The sequence below is a fragment of the Microtus pennsylvanicus genome, chromosome 14 (assembly GCF_037038515.1).
Source record: "Microtus pennsylvanicus isolate mMicPen1 chromosome 14, mMicPen1.hap1, whole genome shotgun sequence".
NCBI lineage: Eukaryota > Metazoa > Chordata > Mammalia > Rodentia > Cricetidae > Microtus > Microtus pennsylvanicus.
Genome location: NC_134592.1, coordinates 39,290,849 through 39,314,815, shown reverse-complemented (window position 1 = coordinate 39,314,815; position 23,967 = coordinate 39,290,849). Strand labels below are relative to the sequence as shown.

Genomic DNA, 23,967 nt, shown 5'->3' with positions numbered 1-23,967 from the left:
GGTGGTACAACCCTTACCCACTTACGGGGACCCTGGGTTTGATCCAGCGCTACAAGCAAATAAACATATTAATAAAGTACATTAGTATATACAAATACCCGTGGGATTAACTTTTTCTTTTCAAAAACAGTGGGATTGTGTCCCACTGTTTGCAGAGTTCTTCCTGATACCATGTCACCTCTCAGGTGCACCCGGAGTCTACATAGGGCCCACGTTTCCGTTTCTTCTGGTCTCAGTGTTTGTTTTTGGCTTAACGATTGTCTTTCCCTGGAACTGACTCCTGGTGTCTGTTGTCCAGAAATGGGAAGAATTTGATGACAACTACGCATCTCTTGAGAAGGACCTGGAAGTTCTTGTGTCTTCGTTGCCCTCTGTGAGCCTGGTGGAAGAGACGGAAGAAAGATTGCTGGAAAGGATCTCATTGTATCAGGTAACGTGTTTCCTAGTTTACGACAGAACCAGTCTACGGTGCTTTGTGTGCCAGCAAGGCCATTGGGTTTCGATGCTGAATGGTTGACTTGAAACATTTTTATCACACCACCCACTGATAGATGCATCCAGAAGGATGAAGAATCTTCGGCATAAGCATGAATCTGGATTGGGGTGAAGTCTTTGGCTTGGATACTGGCTCTATCCATTACCCATGTGTGACCTTGTCTCTAAGACCTAGCTTCTTTTCATTATTATTATTCTTTGAAAATTTTATAGGTGTATACAGTTCATCTTAATAATTTCCACCTCCTATTCCCTCCTTCCAACTCTCCCCAATTCCTATTATTTCTCCCTTCCAATTTCTTTGATTTGCTTTTTAAATAACCCACTGAGACTAATTAGTCCATGCGGATATGGGGTCCTTCTTGCCAGTGACCAACACCCTAAGAAGCAAACCCCGCCCCCAGCAGCCACTAACTGGCCAATAGCTCCATGGTCGGGGCAGGACCTTGGAAGCCCCTCCCAGCTCCATGCTGAAAAAAATACTTCAGATTTTATTTTATTTTATTTATTTATTTGTGTGTGTGTGTGTGTGTGTGCGCGCGTGCAATGCTTGCAGGGTCCAAAAGAGAACATCATATCTCCTAGATCTGAATTTACAAGCAGTTGTAATCTCTTCCATATGGATACCAGGGACTGAGCTCTGATACGGTGTAAAAGCAGGACCCGCTCTTCTACACTGAGCCATCTCTCCAGCCCCATGCCATAAGTTTTAACTGGCTGGATTTTGAGCAGGTTTTATGCAGGTCATCACAGTGGCTGTGAGTTCGTGTGTGCAGCGGTCCCAGAGGACAGCATGTCATAGACCTCATCCTCCTCCTCCATTTTTTTACGCTCTTCCTGTGCCTACTCCCCAGTGTTCTCTGAGCCTTGGGGTGGGAGTAGCAGTGTCCCATCTATGGCTGAATACTCAGAGTCACTGTTTGTTATTTATTAGTGTAGAAATAAGATGAGAATAGAAAGGATTCTATAAAGCTGAGCTTCTAAATATACTTACAGTATAATTCTGACTGGACATAGCCTAGGAGACACATGAGCTCTGTTACCTGCCTCCAGTATTATAGAAAGTCTTCGGCCTAGGTTTGTTGACACATCTGTAATCCCAGCATTCTGGAGGTTGAAACAAGAGGATTGTGACTTTGAAGACTGCCTGGGATACACAGTGAGATCTCACATGGGGGCGGTAGGAGAGAATGACATTTTCCTGGGGTTGGGACACCGTATTTGTACTTGATATAGATCCACAGTCAGATACATCTGGATCTTTTGGGGTGACGTAGAACATAAGGGAATCTGCTGTCCTCTTCTGGCCTCTGAAGTGACCAGGGATATACATGGTGCACATCCATACATACAAAACATTCATAAATGTAAAATTTATAATTAAAAATGTGTGTGCCACCATGCCTGACAGACCCTTGCTTTTGACCCTGGGACTGGCTGTTTCAGCTAGACTGGATGACCAGTGAGCCTCAGCTGACCGTCTTCCTTTTCCCGCGACTCCAGTGCTGGGGTGGGTGCATTTGCCCACACCTACTTTTATATGGGTGCTAGGGGTTCTCATGTATGCATGACAAACGAGTTTCCTACCCAATCCCTGAAAGCTATTTTCAAAGAAACAATTGTTCTAAGCCTTCAGAACAAATTTTTTGTTCGTTGCTTGAGACAGGGTTTCTCTGTGTAACAGTCCTGGCTGTCCTGGAACTTGCTTTGTAGACCAGGCTGGCCTTGAACTCACTGATAACCATCTGACTGACTCACAGTGCTGGAATTAAAGGAGTGCACCACCACTACCCAGCCTGAACAAATTCTTCATCCTAAAATATATCCCTCAAATTGCACCTCACTGTGGACTTCTCTGGGCCATTCATAGTCCCTTGGAGTCACAGAGGTCCGGGTGTCCACCCAATGTGGTTGTTTGGTGGAGTCTGGGCCATAGAATGAAGACCATAGTTGTGCAGCCCCTGAACAGGGACAAATCTGTCTTCAGAAGCTCTGTGGAGCTCCATCTGGCCAGCATGCCTTTTCTCTCTAGAATAAAGGCATCAAAGCCCTCAGAGGGCTCTAGAGATATAGCTCAGTTAGTCGAGTTCATTGCCTGCCATTCATGAAGCCTGCCCAGGGTTTGATGTCTAGGCATAATAGTGCATGCTGGGTAATCCTAGCACTTGGTGTGGAGACAGGAGGATCATTACATTCAAGGCCAACCTTATCTCCCTTCTCTGAAGGAACAGGTGCTATGTGTTAACTTAGGATGCTATAAATGTGCTGTGTATACACAGACACGTTAATAAACAGCAATAAGGAGCATCTCAGAGATTCTGTGATGGCCAAGTAACTAGTACTTAAGGCTTAGAAAATGACAGTGCATTTTGTAATTGATTTTGAACATTTTATCCTTGCCTATAGCCAGGAAAGGGATAGAAGAGAAAGAGAAATTAAAAAAAGAAAAAGTGACCATTTTTTGATAGGAAAATAGCCAAAGTTCTATTTTGGTAATAATTTTCTTTTAAAGATTAACCAGCCACCAGGTACTTGGCATTAGCTGAACCAAGCTGTGGAGATAATTTCTGTTAGACAGAGTTCTCTTCAGGGGGGTCATTGTATTTGCAGTTTTGAAAGATTTTAGTTTACGTGCGTGTGAAGTTGGCTTAATAATGTGCTGTTTTAATTTATTGGAAAGTTCTTTTCTCCCTCTTAGTCCTCATATCAAAAGCATCTGCAAATGAGTTCCCCCCCTGGTCTGCGTGCCTGGTGAATAATAGATAATTATCTTCGTGTTTATCCCCCTCCCGGCTAAGTTTCCAGCTGTGAGACTCCGCAGCAGGGAACGTGGGCTAACATGGGAGGGATGGCGAATCGCGGTCCCTTAGGAGGGCCGTGCACACCAGGATCTAGAGCCTGAGTTTGTACATCTCATGATGTTCACAGAGACACTGGCAATCCTGGTTTCTAGATTTTATGTAATTTTTGTCTAAAATTTCCTGATTTTTAAGATAATCTTTGTGTCAGCTGAAGGCTCAGCTCAGTGGTTAAGAGCACTAGCTGCTGATGACCTGGGTGCGATTCCCAGCACTTATAGCAGCTCACAATCAGTTGTAACTCACGTTCCAGGGCACCCAATGCCTTCTTCTGGCACCAGGCATATGTATGTGGCGCAGATATGTATGCAGGCAAAGAACCCATACACATAAAATGATAATATTATTATTAAAGAATTTAAAAAGTTAGAAAAATAATCTACATTATGAATCCAAGCCCGTGTGAAACCTGGAGTGGTTGATTGTGCCGATGGTCCCACTACTGAGGAGGCTGAGCCAGAAAGTCCAGATGTTTGGAGCCAGCCTGTAATCTCAGTATTTGGAAGGCTAAGGCGGGTGTATTATAAGCTTGGGCTACTTGGTGAGTTTTCAGGTTTGCTTGGGCTGTATAATAAGACCCTGTGTTACTAAACAGAAAGAAAGAAAGAAAGAAAGAAAGAAAGGAAGGAAGGAAGGAAGGAAGGAAGGAAGGAAGGAAGGAAGGAAGGAAGGAAAGAGAAAAACTAGATCAGCAGATTTTACTTAAGGTTAATTCATTCTATGACTTTTTTTTTTTTTAGCAAATAAAAAGAAACATTGACGGAAAGCACTTGCGGCTCTGCCAGACCTTGAACGAAGGCAAACAGCTGGCGGCATCTGTGAGCTGTCCTGAGCTGGAGGGCCAGATCACCAAGCTAGAAGAGAAGTGGTTGTCCCTCAACAAGAAGATTGACCACGAGCTCCACAGACTACAAACCCTGCTTAAGCATCTCCTCAGGTATGCTGCCTTAGAGATGGGTTGGCCTCGTGTTCTGCTGTAGAGAAAGACTCTAGGAAGACGCTGTAGTCAGCTCAAGGTTGTGTGAGGTCCACCACATCGTACCATGTGAGAAACCCTGTCTTGCAAAACAGAAAAATAAATAAAATAAAAGTTTAAGACCATTTAATAATTTTAGCTCATTGAGTCTTTTGACTTCTTCGGAGGCCATGTTGTGATCGCTTGGAGTTACCTTGAACTATCAGAGGATGATGGAGGGAATAGAAAACATTTCAGCCTCAGACTCATCCCTGCCTCCCAGAGGCTCTAAGCTAATAAACAAGCTGAGAAGCTGCAAGGAAGATGGTGCTCTGTTGCCTGTTTCCATCATTTGAGATAACGCAATAATTATTACAGCGTGCAGCCAACAGCAGTGTGTTGTTGAGCACCATCGGCAAATGCTAGGTTTATTTTCATTGTAAACAAGGACCTGGTGAACATTGATGGCCAAGCTGATCTCTGTCATGGTGGATGGATAGACTTTCTTCCTTCTTGATTATCCCTAATGGAGAGAGTTCTAGAAAATGCTAAGCCCATTGGGCTTGGAGCATGGTATAAAACATGATAGAATTCTCATAAATGTCATGATTTTTTAGTAATAGTGCTAATCGTGGAAATTAACAATAAAGGTAAGAACTATACGCACCGGTGCCTGTCGTCTCCGGAGTGAGTTTCTAATTTCCATTCTTGCTTTGCCCCCCGATAGTTACAGCAGGGATTCGGATGAGCTTACCAGATGGCTGGAATCTTCTCAGCAAACATTGAATTACTGGAAAGAACAGTCCCTCAATGTGTCTCAGGACCTGGATACGATCAGAAGCAACATCGACAGGTTTTTTGTAAGTTGCTTACACTACTGGTCAAAAATAAGTACCAAGAATAAAAATATAGAGGCTGCTGTGATGATCTCTGCTCCTGTTTGTGGGTAAGAGGTCAGGCATGCAAGCAAGATGTGTTCCTAGAGCTATCTGCTACTGTTTAATGGACTAGAGTATTTATGTAAATGTAGAGCTTGCTCAAACCTGGCATGTCTTATTAATAATAAAAAATAGCCAATCCTCAAACTACCTTCCTCTAGGATAATTTCATGGAGTTAACAGGTGTGTGATTTTAAGTTCCTGTGAGAATTCTCTGTTCGTGTTTCAGGTTTTATTATTTTGACCAAGGGAAGTTTTCTTTCATAACAAAATGAACTTACAGATCAAAGATGTAGCTCAGTGATGGAACACTCACCTAATAAGTGTGCAGGCACTGAGGTTCAACCTCCTAATAGAGAAAATTATGCATAGGATCTATATTAATTTGTTAGTACATGTGAAATATTTTCCCTTGGTCTTTACTCTCTTCTGTTTTATAGCTATAGCTACTTACTTTAATATTAAAATATAAGTTTTTTTCAATGCTCTTGAAAGAACCTATACATAGGAAAGACTTCAAATATCTTATTTGAAAATTTATTCCAAGTACTTCATTTAATATGGACTCCACAGATTCTTGCCAAATTGGCCATTGAACATGACTAATCTAACTTCATGAGTATGAGTGGTTTGCCTGCATGTATGGTTGTGCACCGTGTGTGTGTGTGTGTGTGTGTAGACATTTACCATCTTTAGTTTGGTAGTGCAGACAGTTACTCTGACTGTACTTAGGTTTTGAAAATACCCGATCTTAAGAACTGTTTCTTCTAGGAATTTTCCAAGGAAGTTGATGAGAAGTCCTCCCTGAAGTCTGCGGTACTGAGCACTGGGAACCAGCTTCTCCACCTGAAGGAGGCAGACACAGCCACGCTGAGATCGTCTCTGGCACAATTCGAGCAGAAGTGGACAATGCTGATAACCCAGCTTCCAGACATTCAAGAGAAACTTCACCAGGTAAGTGTTTAAAGACACAGTGTTTAAATTAGCATGCACTTGTTAGCTCATAACTCTTAAAATTATCTTTCTGACTCACTCATTTTCTTTGACACTGCCTAGCCCCCAACACACACACATACACACACACGCACACGCACGCATGCATGCACGCGCGCACGCACACACTACTGAATATAGGTCTTAATTACTAGACTCTCCTCCAATGAGGTCTTTCTTACGAGAGAAATCAAGCTTAATTACTTTATTTCTTGGTTGTCTCTGTGCCACTGAGTTGGCTTATATGGATTTTATATTGTTTGGGGGTCGCTTGTTTGAAACTTTAATACTGGGTTTGTCTTCATGGCTAATCTGCATAATCATGTCGCAAGACTGTCTATCAAAGCAGGTGTCTTCCTTAGCGATGCCCTGATCCATCCGGTTAACAGCAGGTAATTAAATGGAAATCGTTCTGCCCTTGCAGCTTCAGATGGAGAAATTGCCTTCTCGCAGCGCCATCTCCGAGATGATCAACTGGATGGACGCCGTGGAGCCTCAGGCTGCAGGCGAGGACGCTGAGCTCTCCCAGCGTTCTGCGGCTCAAGTCAAAAGTCGTCTGCAGAAGCTCAAGGTAATTATACAGCAGGGGCTGAGGCCTTTTCACTGAATACGGGAGCGCGTCACTTAGAGGGGGAAAAGCAGACTCGAGAGACCTGTGAGATAGGATCAAGAGAAACAGGCCTGAAGGAGGCTGGAAGGGAAGGGAGTGGCAATTACTCTAGGGAAGACAATCCAAGTTCTTAATGGACTCCCTGAGCTCATCTTTTCACCCACCACATCAGCACCAAATCCAGCTTGGGTGCCTCCTCACCCCTTCTGGCACCTTCCCCCCCCCCCCACACACATGCTGGGTGCACGCTGCCCCTGCTGTCTGAAATGTCACTACCCGCTTTACACATACTCTGAGCCACGTATGACTTCGGAGGCTCTTCCACCCCGGGTCTCCTTGCCCGGTTAGATGAATCTGCCAGACTTGTCTCTGTGACCCTTTCTCTAGTTCCAGTGCTGTTACCACTGGTTAGCTTCATCCCTGTTTCCTTCCCTGCCTTAACTGAGATTCTCACCTGGAAGAAATACCCCAAGGTTTGGCTTGCAGTGGTCACTAATAAATGTCCCCGAGGAAAAGAAAAGTTTATGTCCTTCCAGATCTGAATTTTGAGATTTCATTAGCATATAACAAGACACAGTCATGTGTGCTAAGGAGTGTGCCAGGCAGGTAAATGAGGAGCCTGGGCGTGGCCTTCAAAGAGCTGGCAGTGATGGAGCTAGTGTCTGGAAGGCAGAAGATGAATCACTTAATGACCAAGAATGAGTGTGGCAGAATTTTTTTTTTCTTCTTTGCAAGATCAGGTCTCACTGTAGCCCTGGGTGACCTAGAACTTGCTTATGTAAACCAGGCTGGCCTCAAATCCTAGAGATCTGTCAGCTTCTATCTCCCAAGAACTAGGATTAAAGGTGTATGTCACCATGTCTGGCCTGATTTGGGTTTTTACCTACCATCGCATCTTAGCTTGAATGCCTGGTAGCATCTTCAAAAGGTCTGCATAAGCTACAGTTACTAGAACATTCTACTTGCTTCCTCCTGGCTGTCTCCATTAGCAGAGCTAGAACTTTCTTGAGTAAAACCCAACAGATTGACAGGCTTGACAGATACATAGTTACCCTTGGTGGGTTTAGGATCAGGGTAGAACTTAAAGCCATGATAGAACAAAATAACCATAGAAGGCCTTTGTCACCAAGGGATAGTACAGCTGCCTAAGTTGGCCAGCTTCCCTATAGGTGTGACAGACCCTTTTGCTTTCTGTCCTGTTGTCAAATGACTCAGAATCTCACATAACTCTCAGGCAACTTCTCACAGGACCACTGTGTCAGACCAGGGACCTGCTAGCCCAGTACAGAGAGCAGCTCCCATTATGTGGTGCAGTTTCCAGTGTGTTCAAAGGGAAGTGAGTCACGCTGTGCCTAAGAATGTGTTGCGGATAAAGCAACCACTCTGACCCCGCGGAAGGTGGGGAAAGTGGGAGGCGCTTCCGACGGTGGGATCGCGCCCCCTAGAGTCCAGCCATATGAGCAATACAGTTTGTGTGATGGCCTTCCACCTGACAATGGTGTTTCATTTTGCTTGTCCGTGTGTTTTAGGAGTTCAGAATGGAGATGGACTACAAGCAATGGATAGTTGACTTCGTTAACCAGTCACTGCTTCAGCTAAGCACCTGCGATGTCGAAAGCAAGCGCTATGAAAGGACCGAGTTTGCCGAGCACCTGGGGGAGATGAACCGCCAGTGGCACCGAGTGCACGGAACCCTGAATAGAAAGGTGCGTCCTGTAGTCACCCTTGGATGATTGAATTCATCCTTGCAAAATACCCCTTGCTGAGAACTGCTAAGCGCTCTTCAGAAAGCTGATCTGCATTCTGAAGCCTCCTAACCGCCCCAGTTGCAGCGCCTGTAAACCCCGCGCTTTAGCGTTTCCCGTGGGTGCACGCAACAGAGGAAGAGAGTGACGCTTGCGGTTCTGTTGAGATTTCCTGGGGAAATAAAGTTGGGCAAGTGAAAAGGAATATGTCAGGCCACCAAAAGGTCAGAGAGTTTGGCATTTTCTGTGGAAACATGTCCAAAGGGACAAAGCAGTCTCATCTTTGAGATGACTGAACAAGAAAAAAGAAATGGCGCGCGGCGGGTTTCCACTGCGCGAGTCATGAAATGTGGAGAAAACTTGTTCATGAGAAAAGTATTTAATATCAATAGTAACAAATACCCCATCTCTTTTCTGTATTAAAATAAAGCACACAAGTGTGTTTATTTAATTAAGATTCCTATTTAAATTTTCAAGTACGTGAATAGATGAACAACTTGATAGTTCTCAAAATCAGAAATTCTGGTTAAGCCAGGCGGTGGTGGCACACTTTTAATCGCAGCATGCAAGAGGCAGAGGCAGGCAGATCTCTGTGAGTTCGAGGCCAGCTTGGTCTACAGAGTGTACGGAACCCTGCAGCCAGAATTGTTCCACGGAGAAGCCCTGTCTCGAAAAGTCAAGAAAATAAAAAAGAAGAAATCTAGTTAATAGATAAACATGGTTGAACACTCCTTTGGGCCACCAGCTCACAAATAATGACACGGAGACTTACTATTAATAATGAAAGCTTGGCCTTCGCTTAGACTTGGTTTTTTTCTATCTCTTAAAACTTAAATTAACCCATTTCTGTTGATCTACATTCTGTCTCGTACTACAGGAAGTGCCAGTACGCACACTTCCTGCTGCTTCTGTGTCTCCGGGTGTCTGTCTCACACCTAGATTCATCTCCTACTCCTTACTGTCTGTCTCCCGGAAGTCCCGCCCACACCTCCTGCCTCGCTATTGGCCGTTAGGCTTTTTATTACACTAATCACAGCACTACACCTTCACGCGGTGTACAAATATCCCACAACAAATAAAAATGGAGATGTATCCATCTTAATCCTCAGACACCCAAAACAAACACTATAGGACATATAGCTAATTAGTTAGCAAAATAAAACCCAAAGCTACACTGTTGGTGTGGGAATGACCTAAAATTTCTTTGAAAAATATTGGGAATGTTTTTAAAAAAAAAAAATCTAAAATTTCATTGGATCCCTTAATCATCCAGTGTAGTTCTTAGACAGTTATTTTAAGTGGATTGATAGTCCTCCCAAAAAGAAGTGTACCAAATGTTCTCAGTATTATTTATACTTGCAAAAATGTACAGGGCCTTAATTTCCAACCTTAGAACAACTGATCAAGTGATACTGTGTCCATCTAAGAAGAGATCTTTTATTTTTTATTTTATGTTTTTTTGAGACAGGGTCTCGCTATATAGATCAGGTTAGCTTTGAACTCCCAGATCTATCAGCTGAGTTCTGAGACTAAAGGCTCACCTGGCTGGGTATGTCTCAACCCGGTGAGCTTGCAGACCAACAGAAGAAGAATAAAACTTTGTATATACCGTGATTACATAATGAAATTGTATTACAAAAAATCAGAACTAGAAAATAACCTGTCTTGTTAAACTGTTGAATTATTTGAGATGTTGATAGCCTATCGATGTCTATCAAGAAACTGCTAAGCAGAGCTGCAAACATGGCTCAATGATTAAAAGCAGTGGCTGCTCTTGGCAGAGGACTCAAGTTCTGTTCCCAGCACCTACATGGTGGCCCACAGCTGTCTATAACTCCAGTCCCAGGGGAATCTGATGACGTCGTCAGACCTCTGCAGGTACCAGACGTACACGGTGCATCTATACATGCAGGCTGAACATCCCTACACATACAATAAGTTAATAAGGCTAAAAAAAATTTTAAAGAAAATAATTGTTAGGCAACTCTAGAGAGTCAGAAGAAGAAAACTTCCTTTAACTATACCAGTGTTAATGAAGGATATAATAAAAAATATTGAAGTTTAGAAACATAATTTTATTTGGCATAGCTACTATGAAACTCCAGAGCAGTTAGCTCTCTCAACAGATTATGTTTTATTTTTTAAAAAAAAATGTGTTTTTGTTTTTCATAGAGAGGAGTTATTTTTTACAAATCTTCATTCCAGAATGACCAATTCATTTTTGTTATGTAAAATATTTAACAACTTTTAGAAGAAACCAAGTTATCTTTTCATTTCAAAAGGATGCAAATCCTGTAGCAAAATAAAATTAACTAACCACATAATGCTATTTACATTTTGTATTAGTTATTCTTCTGTTGCTGGGATAAAATACTATGACCAAGTCAACTTTTATAAGGGAGAGTTTATTTGGGCTTATAGTTCCAGAGAGAGAAGAGCCTATCATGACAGGAAGGCATGGTGACCTGAGCAAGAAACCAAGAGATCACTGGGTTTTGTTTCTTTGTTTGGTTGGTTGGGTTTGTTTGTTTTTTGATTTTTCAAAACAGGTTTTCTCTGTGTAGCTTTGGAACCTATTCTGGAACTCTCTCTCTAGTGTGAAATCCACCTGCCTCTGCCTCCTGAGTGCTGGGATTAAAAGCGTGCACCACTGCCACCCAGTTTGAGAGACCATGGTTTTAACAGGAAGCCAGGAGCAGAGAGAGCAGACTGGAAGTAGGGTGAGGCTGTATAGCCTCAAAGCCCGCTCCGCTAGCATGACCACACCGCTTACATCTCCCAAAACCTCTCCACCATCTCGGAGCGAGGTGTACAAACGCCAGAGCCTATGGGGGACATTCCCATGCGAACTGTCACCCATTTTTAAGAAGAGAGATGAAAGTAAATTTTCCTTCATAACATTTTTTTTTCTCCATCACATACAGATACAACATTTGGAACAACTTCTGGAAAGTATCACCGAGAATGAAAACAAAATACAGAATTTGAACAGTTGGTTGGAGGCACAGGAAGAGAAGTTGAAGATACTCCAAAAACCCGAAAGTGCCATCTCCATGGAGAAGCTCCTCCTGGACTGCCAGGTGAGGAGGGGCAGCATCCTGCCCACCCGGTGTCTGGGCCACACAGTGCCCACACCTGTCCTGAGGAAGAGGAAAGATGCTGTAGTTCCTGGAGATGCTGCTCCAGCTCCCCTGCGCACTCAGTGATGCGTTGCTTAGTGACAGGGACACATCCGAGAGGTCCATGGTTAGCGAACGCTGTCCCAGCCTCTACTCACAGACACCTAGGATGGGGTTGCCAGCTACACGCCCGGGCAGTATGGGATTGCCGACACGTGTATGGTGCATGACCGTACTTACTTTTTCGTATAAGTTAGACAAGAGTCCATGGGTTTTAAATAATTGTAAAGTGATGCTTTTTCAATCATAGGCAGAAGGCCCTTGCGTGGTCTTTGTTGCTTTTTATGAGGTTTGAATGTCACTTTTAAGGAAAGGAAACATTTCCGGGGAATTTTTTGGCTTCCGTGCCTTCCCATCTGTATTTTTTATTATTTTGCCCAGCGTTGGCAAAATGACTCAGATGTTTCCATTATGCTTAGTCTTGCCTTCTGCACTTTGCCCGAAGAAGATCATTTTCTGCCACCTGTTGTGTACAGTGGTCCAGAAGGACCACTTGTCCCTTGGACCCGGTCACACTTGGGTATAAGGGCGTTTATCCATTGGCCAGGTCACGCCACCCTCGAAACTCTCGCCAAGGTGTGGCCCCATCCTTGGAAGCGCAGCCAGAGCTAGTCATGCCCCAGTCACAGGTCACTTGTCACCGTGGCTGCAGAGGGCCAGTGCTGCTTCTGCCTTTGCTGTGGGAAGGCTCCCCACCAGCCTAGCTCCCCACTAGCCTCTTCTGGGGCTGGATAGTTGGGGCAAAGTCCTGTTCTTCTGAGGTTATTGGCAGCTCCCGTCATGAAATAAAAAGAGCAGCAACTAGGAGGTCCTTTCTGAAGGTCACTTCCTGTTCCCACTCCCACTCTCCCCTCTACCTTAGCATCTGCCTGGGGCTCAACATTCCTGTGCAGGAAGCTGCCAGGAGTCGCAAAGTAATGACCTAAGCGAGTCTTCCGTAGATTTGCTTTATGATTTTGTGTGTGTGTGTGTGTGTGTGTGTGTGTGTGTGTGTGTGTGTGTGTGTGTGAGTGAGAGTGAGTGTGAATGCCTGTGCCTGGGAGGCCAGCAGCATCAGATACCAACTAGAGCTGGGTGATGAGAATCGCACTATAGGGTCCTTTGCCAGAGTGGTGGGCACTCTCCACATCTGAGCTTTCTCTCCAGCCTTGGGAATTGGGAGATTTCAAAGGTATTTAACACTGTTTCTCACAGACAGGCTGGAGTTAGCTTCTGGGGAAGCTCTGTAATTAGCAAGTCTCTTCATTTCACCTAATGTTTCGCGCTGCAAATCAGAATTTAAAGGAAGATGATTAGCGTTTGGGTGAGGTGGGAGCTAGCATACGTAAAAATACCAGAAGGTTCCAGTGATACAAGGGTGGGCTGCAGGATGGCTGGGCCCAGTCCATGTTATTTCGAGGAGGAGAAGCAAGAGCAGATGCTTGTAGGGGAGGGCTGGTGTGCTAGTACGGCCAAGCTTATTATTTATACTATCGGTTGTGGTCTGGTGTAAAAGTGGTGTTTGTAAGCCGGGCGGTGGTGGCGCACGCCTTTAATCCCAGCACTGGGGAGGCAGAGGCAGGTGGATCTCTGTGAGTTCGAGGCCAGCCTGGTCTACAAGAGCTAGTTCCAGGACAGGAACCAAAAAAGCTACGGAGAAACCTTGTCTCGAAAATCCAAAAAAAAGAAAGAAAAAAAAAGTGTGTTTGTGTGTTGATACTTCCTCTCAGCTCCCTGCTAAGTAGTCCTCTTACAGAAACGCCCTTGCACTGTAGAGGAAACATGGCGAGTTGCTGGAAGCTACTCTTAGAAATCTTATGGGTGATGATTAGGAATTTGAAGGACACAGTGATTCAGCATTCTCAAACACATTTCAAGGCCTCATATTACAGAGGAAAACACTGGCTTCTGGTTGCGGTTCAAGGACACAAGTGTGGCTTCTGCGCAGGAGTGGGGGAGGGGTGAGCAGGGTGGTGCTCCGTGAGTCCTGCTGGCAAAGCCAGCTTCAGAGGTACTCCTTTGTCTGCAGAACAACAGCCGAGAAACGCAGCCCCTTGCCAGCAAGGACCCCACGATGCACTTGTATACAGGGTGATGTTAAAGCAAAGGGTCCAGCCATGTGCAGGTGTGGAAGAATACAGAGATCAGAGTTTCTGTCACTTCATGCTCTGGCTGTCCAGGCCCACTCCCAAACATGAGAATCACCTTTGTGGATCTCACTATATATACCAGACTAGCCCCCAAACTCATAGCCATCCTCCTGCCTCACCTTCGTGAGATGAGCCGCAGAGCCAGTGGGGTGGCTTTATGAGTGCCTTAATAGATGAAGATACAAGCCGGGCGGTGGTGGCGCACGCCTTTAATCCCAGCACTCGGGAGGCAGAGGCAGATGGATCTCTGTGAGTTCGATACCAGCCTGGTCTGCAAGAGCTAGTTCCAGGACAGGCTCCAAAACCAGAGAAACACTGTCTTGAAAAACCAAAAAAAAAAAAAAAAAAAAAAAAAAAATAGATGAAGATACAAAAAGACCGCAAGTTGTTAAGCAACTGAAGAGGCAGGAACCGTGCTCCTGCCGTTTAAGTGCTGCTTGGCGGTGTGCAAGCGCCTTCTTCCAGCTTGTGGTTTCATTAAATTCAAGCTATGAATGGCCCTGGGTGCTAAGGAAATGGGGATTTGGGGTCTGATGACTGGGGCCACACTGCTAGTGCGGGGAGTTGTCTGACAAAGACTATCTGTCCCGCATGACTTCCAGCCTACGACAACAACCTGTTCCCTAGACGCTCCTAAAATATAGAATATAAAGTTGAATTAAGAATATCTGTGAGGTGATCCCAGCACTGGGGAGGCAGAGGCAGGCGGATCTCTGTTAGTTCGAGACCAGCGTGGTCTACAGAGCTAGTTCCAGGACAGGCTCCAAAGCCACAGAGAAACCCTGTCTCGAAAAACAAAAAGAGTATCTGTGAGGCTGGCCGAGATAGCTCGTGCCTATAATCCCAGCACTCAGGGGCCTGAGGCAGGAGGTTCTTGAACTTGAGGCCAGCCTGGGCTACATGACAAAGGCCCTGTCTTAAAAAGTGAAGTATGTTTAAAATGCCGCTGCTGCGGGTGTTACGTATGTTGCGGGTGCTCCCTGTGTGCTCCACCGGCAGTTTTCACTTGAAAAGAGTAAACTCCTGTTTGCTTATTGTTCTGTAGTGTGATGCTTTTGTGTGTGTGTGTGTTGTCTAGGACATAGAAAATCAACTTGCCGTGAAATCCAAAGCACTGGATGAGCTGAGACAAAGCTCGCTGACTCTGGAGGGGGGAGACATGCCGCTGTTAGAAGACATGGCGTCTGGGATTGATGACCTGTTTCAAAAGAAGAGTAATGTGACCAGCCAGGTAAGAGACATCACTCAGTCTCCCCAGACAATCTTTTCACTTGTTGTTGTTACTGCTCTCTTATCGCAGAGATTTGCCCCCTGTTAAAAAACCAGAGAGCTTTGGGTTCACCTTCTTATTTAGCTTCTCTAGGAACATGCATTATAAGCTCAATGTCCTTTATTTATGGCTAGAAACAAAATATGAGTGAGTACATCCCATGTTCCTCTTTTTGGGTCTGGCTTACCTCACTCAGGATAGTGTTTTCTATTTCCATCCATTTGTATGCAAAATTCAAGAAGTCCTTGTTTTTTACTGCTGAGTAATACTCTAATATGTATATATTCCATACTTTCTTCATCCATTCTTCCGTTGAAGGGCATCTAGGTTGTTTCCAAGAACAATCGCAGTGGGTTTTTGATCCTACTGCACGTACTGGCTTTGGGGGAGCCTAGGCAGTTTGGATGCTCACCTTAGGAGACCTGGATAGAGGTGGGCGGTCCTTGGGCTTCCCACAGGTCAGGGAACCCTGATTGCTCTTTGAGCAGATGAGGGAGGGGGACTTGATCGGGGGAGGGGGAGGGAAATGGGAGGCGGTTGCGGGGAGGAGGCAGAAATCCTTAATAAATAAATAAATTAAAAAAATTAAAAAAAAAACCAGAGAGCTGCTGAGAGACACACTGAAGTGGAAAGAGGCATTTCAAGTCCATGCCCTAAATAATTGGCCCCAAAGCCGTAGATCATGATGGGGCGCTGTCAGGCAGGAGACCCTCTTGGCTATCTTTGTTTTGTCTAACGTACTCAGGCAAGCACAAATGTCTCCGTTTCTCAGGCCAGCTGAACATCTGGCAGTGTTTCCAGGTCAGCTCCCGGCAGCAGTTAGGAAGAAGCAGCGCAGCATGTAGGAGGTGCAGCAAGCAGGAAGGAGGGGTCCATATTACTTAGCCTCGGGAGCTGGGGGCAGGGTGGGCTTAGGGAGAATACCAGAGGTGGGCAGAGAGAGGCGAGATGCCCCTGCAAAGAAGAGCACCAGAAGAGAAAGCTGAGGTTGGCCAAGGGTGTTTCCCTCCCACCCAGGGAGGATGCTCCGAAAGCCAGCCAATTATCATGCGTTTGTGTTTCCTCCAGAATCCTCACTGGGTATATACACCATGTACTAAGATCTGCTTTCAACCATTGCTCCTAGGGGGAATTGGGGACAAGCTGTGTGACTGAAAGCCCTAGGCAACCTGCAGCATCATCCCTTCCCTGGGAAAATAGGGATGAGCTCCCTGAGTCATTTGTCAATCCTGTTTGTTTGAGTTACTCTGCTCGCCAGCAGGAGTTAAGAGAAAGCAGAAAATAATGGAATCATACCCTCAAGGAGCTCGGGCAGTGCAGGAAATGCACATGAACAGATAACAGCAATGTAATGAATATATAATGTCATGAAAATACAGAAGGGAAATTGAATTAAGATAGTGTATATAAAGCATGCAGCTATCAGGATCATAGGAGAGGCACAGATAAATGCAAGAGTCCAAGTAAATAAATAAACTTTCAGCTGATCTTTCAACAAAAATACCAAGCTAATTCACCGGGAGAAGGGGGAGTTTTTTCACAGTGTGCCTCTAGGCACCCGGATATCAACATAAAAAAGAGTGGCACAATGGTGACTCTGTACCTCATACAAGATTTCACTTGAAATGAACCAGCTATAAACGTAAGCGTCACAACTGTAAAGCTCTTTAAAAAGCAACCTAAATGTTCACGACTGGCCTTCGAGATAGGACGCTAGAAACAGAAACAGCCAGAGAGGGGAAAAGAAGCCGGGCTTCCTGGAAAATGATCACTTTGTCCTTTCGGAGAACATCACTGAGAGGTGCAAAGACAAGCTACTGGGTGGGGAGACCTAGGAAAGAGCCCACTCAGTGATTTCTTAACCTTGTTTGCTTAGGTTACCACCAGGAGTAAGAGAAAATAGGAAATGGTGGGTTCCTGCCCTCAAGGATGGGGGAAGCATTTGCAGGTGGCACCTTCCTCGAGGGGCTTGAAGGCATGGTCATATGAGTTTCTGCTCTCCCCATAGGTCCATCGGCTCAGGGCCTCCACGCAGTCAGCGCTACAGGAGTGGAAGGCCTTTGACAAGCTCTACGATGAGGCCAATGTGGCGACAATCCAGCTGGCATACTCCATGGAGCACAGCAAGCCTGCTGTTTTGTCCATGGAGGCCTTGGACTGCCAGGTGCAGAGCCTTCAGGTAAGTCCAGCAGTGCGGCCAGCGGTAAAAGTTGAAGGTGGACGCGAGCATAGTAATGAACGCAGGTGCTTTAGTGCTGTTTGCAGAGAAGCAAAAGGTGGTGAGAGGTACCAAAGGCATATCTTAGAATTTTATTTAAAATTGGGTCTGTGGGCCACAGGAATTATGTGTTGAATTTTTTGTGTCTGTTTACTTTCACGGTTTGTGAAATTGCATGTATGGACAAGTGCCGTGTGTTTAATAACTTAGTACTCTGAGTTCAACCTTGAGGAAGGAAGGCCTTGCCAGTCCTTCCCATTCTTGATCGTGTGTCACCATCCTGTAAGGTCTACATGTTTGTGTCAGGAAGCCACTACCTTCCAGAGGGATGGCCACAGCATCTGAACTTGACCATTCTCTGTGTCCTCAGGCCCTTCAGGATGAAGCTGAGAGCAGGGAAGGGAACTGGGAGAAGCTGCGGGAAGTTATTGGCAGACTCGAAGATTCCTGCCCTCCCATTGCTGGAATAATGAAAGAGAAATGCCAAGATGCTCACTCAAGGTACGCACAGAAAGATCAACCAGCTGTCTTGACCCTTAGGCCTTCTAAAGGCTTCTCACTCCTCCAAGATGGCTGGTGTCCTTTGTGGCTCTGCTTTAGAGGGTGTAGTTCATCGTGTAAGGTTCAGTGTCATGAGAGCTGTAGTGTGCCTCATACAGCATTTGGAAAACCGAGCTAGACACGCCCTAATGCAGCCGCTTCCAGAGTGCATCCTCTAAAAGCAAGGTTTGGTCTCAGGAACCCCCAAATCAGCATCAGGAACACTGGGGAGTGGGGAGTCTGTAGGGTAAGGTGGGCTGGGCATGGTCAAAACATCCCTTAGAAAGTGACTTAGTTTCCCTGAGGCAATGTGGAGAAGCTAGGCTGCTTCCAGGCCTTCCTCCATGCACACCGGCTTTCAATAAAGTATTGAACACAGGACAGCAAATTCCATGCCCTGACGTGGCATCCTCAGGTCTCCGTTGCGTCCCCGCTGAAGGGGGGACAATAACGTACCAAGCTTCGCATTTGGTTTCAGGGCCCCCTCACACATAGACTGTTGCTGTTAAAGGATTCGCGTCATTGCTGAGCATACGAGGTCATTCTTTTTGGAGGTGTTTTTTGCTGTTTTGAGTTGCTGGGAATTGAATACAGGGCTTGGCCTGTGCTGTACCAATGCTCTACCACTGAGCTACATCGCTGGCCCCTTTCACACAAGTGCAACAGATGATCCGCAGAATGTTTTGTCCAACCATTTGAAACTGGTTTTTCTCCTCCCCCATCCTCCTTCCCATCTATCTTCTCCCTCCCGGCAGAATCTCATTCAGTTGTTAGCTGACCTAAAACTCGCTGTATATTCCCAGCTGGCTTAAAACTTGTCATTACAAGTTTTCTTCCTGAATCAAGCTAAGTGATGAGATTACAATCATGAGCCTACACCTGGCTAGCCTTTTCTATTACTTTTTTTTTATTAATAACATGGAAAATTTTTTTAAAGTAAATGAAAACAAACAAGCAAGATAAAAAGTGTGTAAATGAAATAATTTTTTTTCCTTTAAGTTGAAAATAAGGAATATTGTTTCTATAGTTGCACGGTAAATTTGTTTGACACAAGAACAGTGTAAGTAAGAAAGACCTTTTTAAAAGCCAGGCATGGTGGCCCACGCTTTTAATCCCAGCACTCAGAAGGCAGAGGCAGGTGGATCTCTGAGTTCGATGCCAGCCTAGTCTACAATAGTGAGTTCCAGGACAACCAAGGCAATATAGAGAGACTGTCTCAAAAAAAAAAATAAAATAAAAATAGGACTCTCTCTCCTTTTAACTTTCTGGTAGAGTGTGTGTATATAATTCTGCTAACAGGGAAGATAGAAAGAGGGTTGTATTGTTAACTTTACTCTGGCAGGTGGACCCGGGTGAACCAGGACCTCGCAGACCAGTTGCAGGAGGCCCGAAGTCAGCTGCAGCTCTGGAAGGCTTCTCACGGTGCTCACACAGAAGCTGCAGCCCGGCTACAGCAGCAGGAGGCCAAGTTCCAGCAGCTTGCCAACATCAATATGTCAGGAAACAACCTGGCAGACATCCTGCCCCCGGCCCTGCAGGACATAAAGGTGGGTACAGAGCCACCTCAGCCAACAAGACAGGTCTCATAAGGTGTGGCCATGACCTTGGGATGAGACCGACCACAGGGACAGAAAAGTAGTCAGACAGGTGTCCTGAGCTGGCTGTGTCGGACACAGGTGAGATGCAACGTGAGGTTGGAAGAACGAGACGGCAGATGGATCGAGGGGTTCCTGCCACCACCCCTTTCCAAGTTTACACTTCTATTCTAGCAGTTAAGCCCCTAAACAAAAGCCACGTACAAAATCCGAAATAGAAGCCACGGTACCTCACCTGGTTGTGATCATGAAAGAATCTCTTGACTCAAAAATAATCCTGGCTGGGTGGGTGGGGCTAGAGAGATGGCCCAGCAGTTATGAACGAGTACTGCTTCTCCAGAGGACCTGTTTGTCTCTCAGCATCCATGGTTGGGTAGCTCAGTCACCAGTAACACCAGTTCTGTGGGATCAGACACCTTCTTCTGGCTCCCATGAGTACCTCTACATAGGTGTGCATACACACACACACACATGAACGTTTGTACATATCTTAACTAAGGTCTACATAGGTGTGCACACACACACGAACGTTTGTACATATCTTAACTAAGGTCTACATAGGTGTGCACACACACACACATGAACGTTTGTACATATCTTAACTAAGGTCCACATAGGTGTGCACACACACACACGAACGTTTGTACATATCTTAACTAAGGTCCACATAGGTGTGCACACACACACACACACGAACGTTTGTACATATCTTAACTAAGGTCTACATAGGTGTGCACACACACATGAACGTTTGTACATATCTTAACTAAGGTCTACATAGGTGTGCACACACACATGAACGTTTGTACATATCTTAACTAAGGTCTACATAGGTGTGCACACACACATGAACGTTTGTACATATCTTAACTAAGGTCTACATAGGTGTGCACACACACACACGAACGTTTGTACATATCTTAACTAAGGTCTACATAGGTGTGCACACACACATGAACGTTTGTACATATCTTAACTAAGGTCTACATAGGTGTGCACACACACACATGAACGTTTGTACATATCTTAACTAAGGTCTACATAGGTGTGCACACACACACATGAACGTTTGTACATATCTTAACTAAGGTCCACATAGGTGTGCACACACACACATGAACGTTTGTACATATCTTAACTAAGGTCTACATAGGTGTGCACACACACACATGAACGTTTGTACATATCTTAACTAAGGTCTACATAGGTGTGCACACACACACATGAACGTTTGTACGTGTCTTAACTACGGTTTCTATTGCTGTGATAAAACACCATGACCAAAAGCAACTTGGGAACAAAGGGGTTTATTTCAGCTTATAGTTACGTATAACAGCCCATCATCAAAGGAACTCAGGGCAGGGCAAATACTGGAGCAGAGGCATGGAGGCACGCTGCTTACTGGCTTCCTCTTCATGACTTGCTCAACCTGTCATGTATAACCACTGGGTGGCACTCCCCGTAGTGAACTGGGCCAACTCAGATCAGTCATTAATTAAGACAATGTCCTACACGTTTTCCCACAGGCCAGTGTAGTGAGGACACTTTTCTCAGTTGAGGTTCCTGCTTCCCAAATGAGTCTAGCTTGTGTCAAATTGACAAAACACTAGCCAGCACAACACACATAATTTGAAACAAGAAAGTCTTGGTGGTGGTGGTGCTGGTGGTGAGGAGGAGGAGGAGGAGAAGGAGAGTTGGGGATATGGCTCAGTGGATTAAATACTCGCCACAAGAATGAGGACCTGAATTCAATCCAAAGCCAAGTGTGGCTGTTGAAATCCCCGTGCTGTAGAAGTGGACATAGCAGGGCTCACTGGCCCGTCAGCCTAGCCAAGTCAGTAAGCCTCAGCCGGCGAAGAGACTGTGACTCAAAATAATAAACAAGGTGGACAGCTCAGACACTCACTCATGCCCTCACATATATCAGAAATACCAAACCTGGACTTGGTGCCGTGTGAGGATGGCTTTTTGGGGGGATCGTGGTTTTAGGCTGTAAGAGCAGAGCAGTTTCAGCTGTGCTGTCTTTGCAGGACTGTGAGGGGAAACCCCGAACGTGAATGTGCCATAGTATGTAACTTGGTGTTGAAATAAGAGCGGCTGGGCTGTGTGCCCTGCACCCGGCCGCCCACATGGCTAGCTCTAGCTTATGCCCCGAAATAATTACACGGACACTGTATTCTTTTAAACACCGCTTGGCCCATTATATCTAGCCTTTTCTCGGCTAACTCTCGCACCTGGAATAGTCCATTTCTAATAATTTATGTAGCCCACGAGCTGGCTTACCAGGAATGATCTTAATCTGCGTCTGCCTGGAGTGGGAGAATCATGGCGACTCCTTGACTCAGCTTCTTTCTCCCAGCATTCTGTTCTGTTTACTCCACCCACCTATGTTTTAACCTATGAGGGCCAAGCAGTTTCTTTATTGATAAGAAATCACTCCCACATCATTCCTCCATCAACTTGGCTAGCAAGATATGTTTCATATCATGTGACCTAGATCAAATCAAAAATGAGCAACAGATTTAGAGTAGCCTGCCGTCTGCCTTCGTAGAGAGACGCTGCAGATGCTACATGCATCCATTTATATTGGGATATATCGTCACCGGCAAGGGACAGCCTATAGTGATTCTTGAGCTGATTTGAAAGTCAGCTTAAGTATTGGATAATTAGAAACACAAAGCACACAAGTCGTCTTGATTCAGTTCAGCTGCTGGGACCTGGAGCCACCAGTGGGAATGAGAGGTTCGTCTCTAAACTGCCAAATTTCAGAGCGGCACCAGGAAGATACATCATCTTCAGAAAAGTTTAAGTTTTTCTGCTATTTAAAATAGACAGTAGCAGCCACACCAAATTTATAGAAGCACAGTGGCAGGGGCTGGGGACTGTGGATTGGGGGGAATCAGCATTTTGTCGTCCTTTCTCCTTCCCCAGGAGCTGCAGCACGAAGTACTGGAGACGAAAGAGGCCTTCCTTGCAAACTCCACCTTCCTGGACCAGCTCCCACAGCCCGCAGACCCCAGCACCCTTGGGCTCCATTCTGAACAGCTGCACTCCCTCCAGACAGCTGCCTATCTGGAAAAGATGCTGCTGGCGAAATCCAATGAATTTGAGGTTCGCCTTGCTCTTCTTCCGTTTGAGTGGTGCTTAAGGGCATTCTCATGCCGCCCTCCCCACACTGCTGAATCCTGTGAAGCGATTGTGCTGTTTGCACAGCACCTTAGGGAAGCTGGAGGGTGATGGCCTCCCAAACATAGTCTTGCTTAATCACATGGGCAAGGGCTAGCTCTGAAATGGCCATTTCTTCTTTGCCGACGATGTTAATTTTACAAGGAGTCTGCTTCATACCCTGTTCAGTCTCATTATCTACATTTCTTTTGGGGGGGGGTTGTGTTTTGTTTTGTTTTGCTTTGCTTTTTGAGACAGAGTTCTTTGTGTAGCCCTGGCTATCCCGGAACTAGCTCTGTAAACCAAGCTGACCTCAAACTCATAAAGATCTACCTGCCTCTGTCTCCCTAGTGCTGGGATTAAAGGCGTGCACCACCATTGCTGGGCTGTTATCTGGATTTCCAAGTAGCGTAATTGAGACATAGGCGTGGCTGCTGGAATCCCCATTATTTTCCCACGTTGTAGAGTGCAAACTACATAGACAGCCACAAATCTCTACTATTGTCTCAGTATCATCAGGAAGGAGAAAACTTAAGTAGTACAAAGAAAACTTAAGAATACTCCCTTCCCTGTGTGGAACTGGTCTAGGAAGACCAAAGCCACAGAATGAAGTCCCAGGGCCTTTGCAGACCTCTGTGAAATTTGGAAGGGAAAATAACTTGAACTCTTAGCAGCCAGGAATGCTCTGCTTCATTCTGTCATACATACTCTTGAAATTATTCTAATGAAAATGTCTCTTTACAGATTGTTCTGGCACAACTAAAGGATTTTGGGGACCGGCTGGACTATTTAAAAGATCTTATTATGCACGAGGAAGAAAACTTGAATAAGCTTTACCATGAAGAGACAGAAGAAGTTCCTGGATCGTTCCTGGTATTGACAATATGTGTCTTTCTTAGGGGCTTAGCTTTTCCATTGGGTTAAAAAAAACAATAAGCTAATTACTACCGCAAGAATCTGCTTGCACCCTAGCTCACGAGCTTAGCCGTTCACTTCCCTTTCATCTGCATCCTGATTAATTCATGAGCTCAGTCCTTCACTTCCCTTTCATCCCCGCTCTGTTTCACTAATCAATTATTAGTATGGCGGTATTATTGATATGTATGTACTGTCTATAGGTGTTTTTATCTTGAGATCACTATGAACCAGCTTCTTGGAACCCATATATTCAAGGAAGGCTCTGTTGTGATTAATTGGATTTTTTGGGATGGTTTGAAGATCAAATACAAAATAGTCAATTGAAATTGGGCATTTTTTTTCTTTTTAATCACCTTAGT

The 23,967-nt window shown here is 45.1% G+C and overlaps 1 protein-coding gene across 9 annotated transcripts in view; it reads left to right on the top strand.

Annotated features, from left to right (window-relative positions):
• Syne2 (spectrin repeat containing nuclear envelope protein 2) overlaps positions 1 to 23,967 on the top strand; it is a 297,565-nt gene that overhangs the window by 224,978 nt on the left and 48,620 nt on the right. For all 9 annotated transcript variants that reach the window (XM_075947894.1, XM_075947893.1, XM_075947890.1 and 6 more), the window contains 13 exons: positions 299 to 430; positions 4,094 to 4,290; positions 5,036 to 5,168; positions 6,018 to 6,200; positions 6,664 to 6,810; positions 8,379 to 8,555; positions 11,519 to 11,674; positions 14,981 to 15,133; positions 17,181 to 17,351; positions 17,761 to 17,891; positions 19,273 to 19,477; positions 22,457 to 22,636; positions 23,435 to 23,563. In XM_075947894.1, coding sequence (XP_075804009.1) covers positions 299 to 430; positions 4,094 to 4,290; positions 5,036 to 5,168; positions 6,018 to 6,200; positions 6,664 to 6,810; positions 8,379 to 8,555; positions 11,519 to 11,674; positions 14,981 to 15,133; positions 17,181 to 17,351; positions 17,761 to 17,891; positions 19,273 to 19,477; positions 22,457 to 22,636; positions 23,435 to 23,563 — 2,094 coding nt within the window. The remainder of the gene's footprint in view (positions 1 to 298; positions 431 to 4,093; positions 4,291 to 5,035; positions 5,169 to 6,017; positions 6,201 to 6,663; positions 6,811 to 8,378; positions 8,556 to 11,518; positions 11,675 to 14,980; positions 15,134 to 17,180; positions 17,352 to 17,760; positions 17,892 to 19,272; positions 19,478 to 22,456; positions 22,637 to 23,434; positions 23,564 to 23,967) is intronic.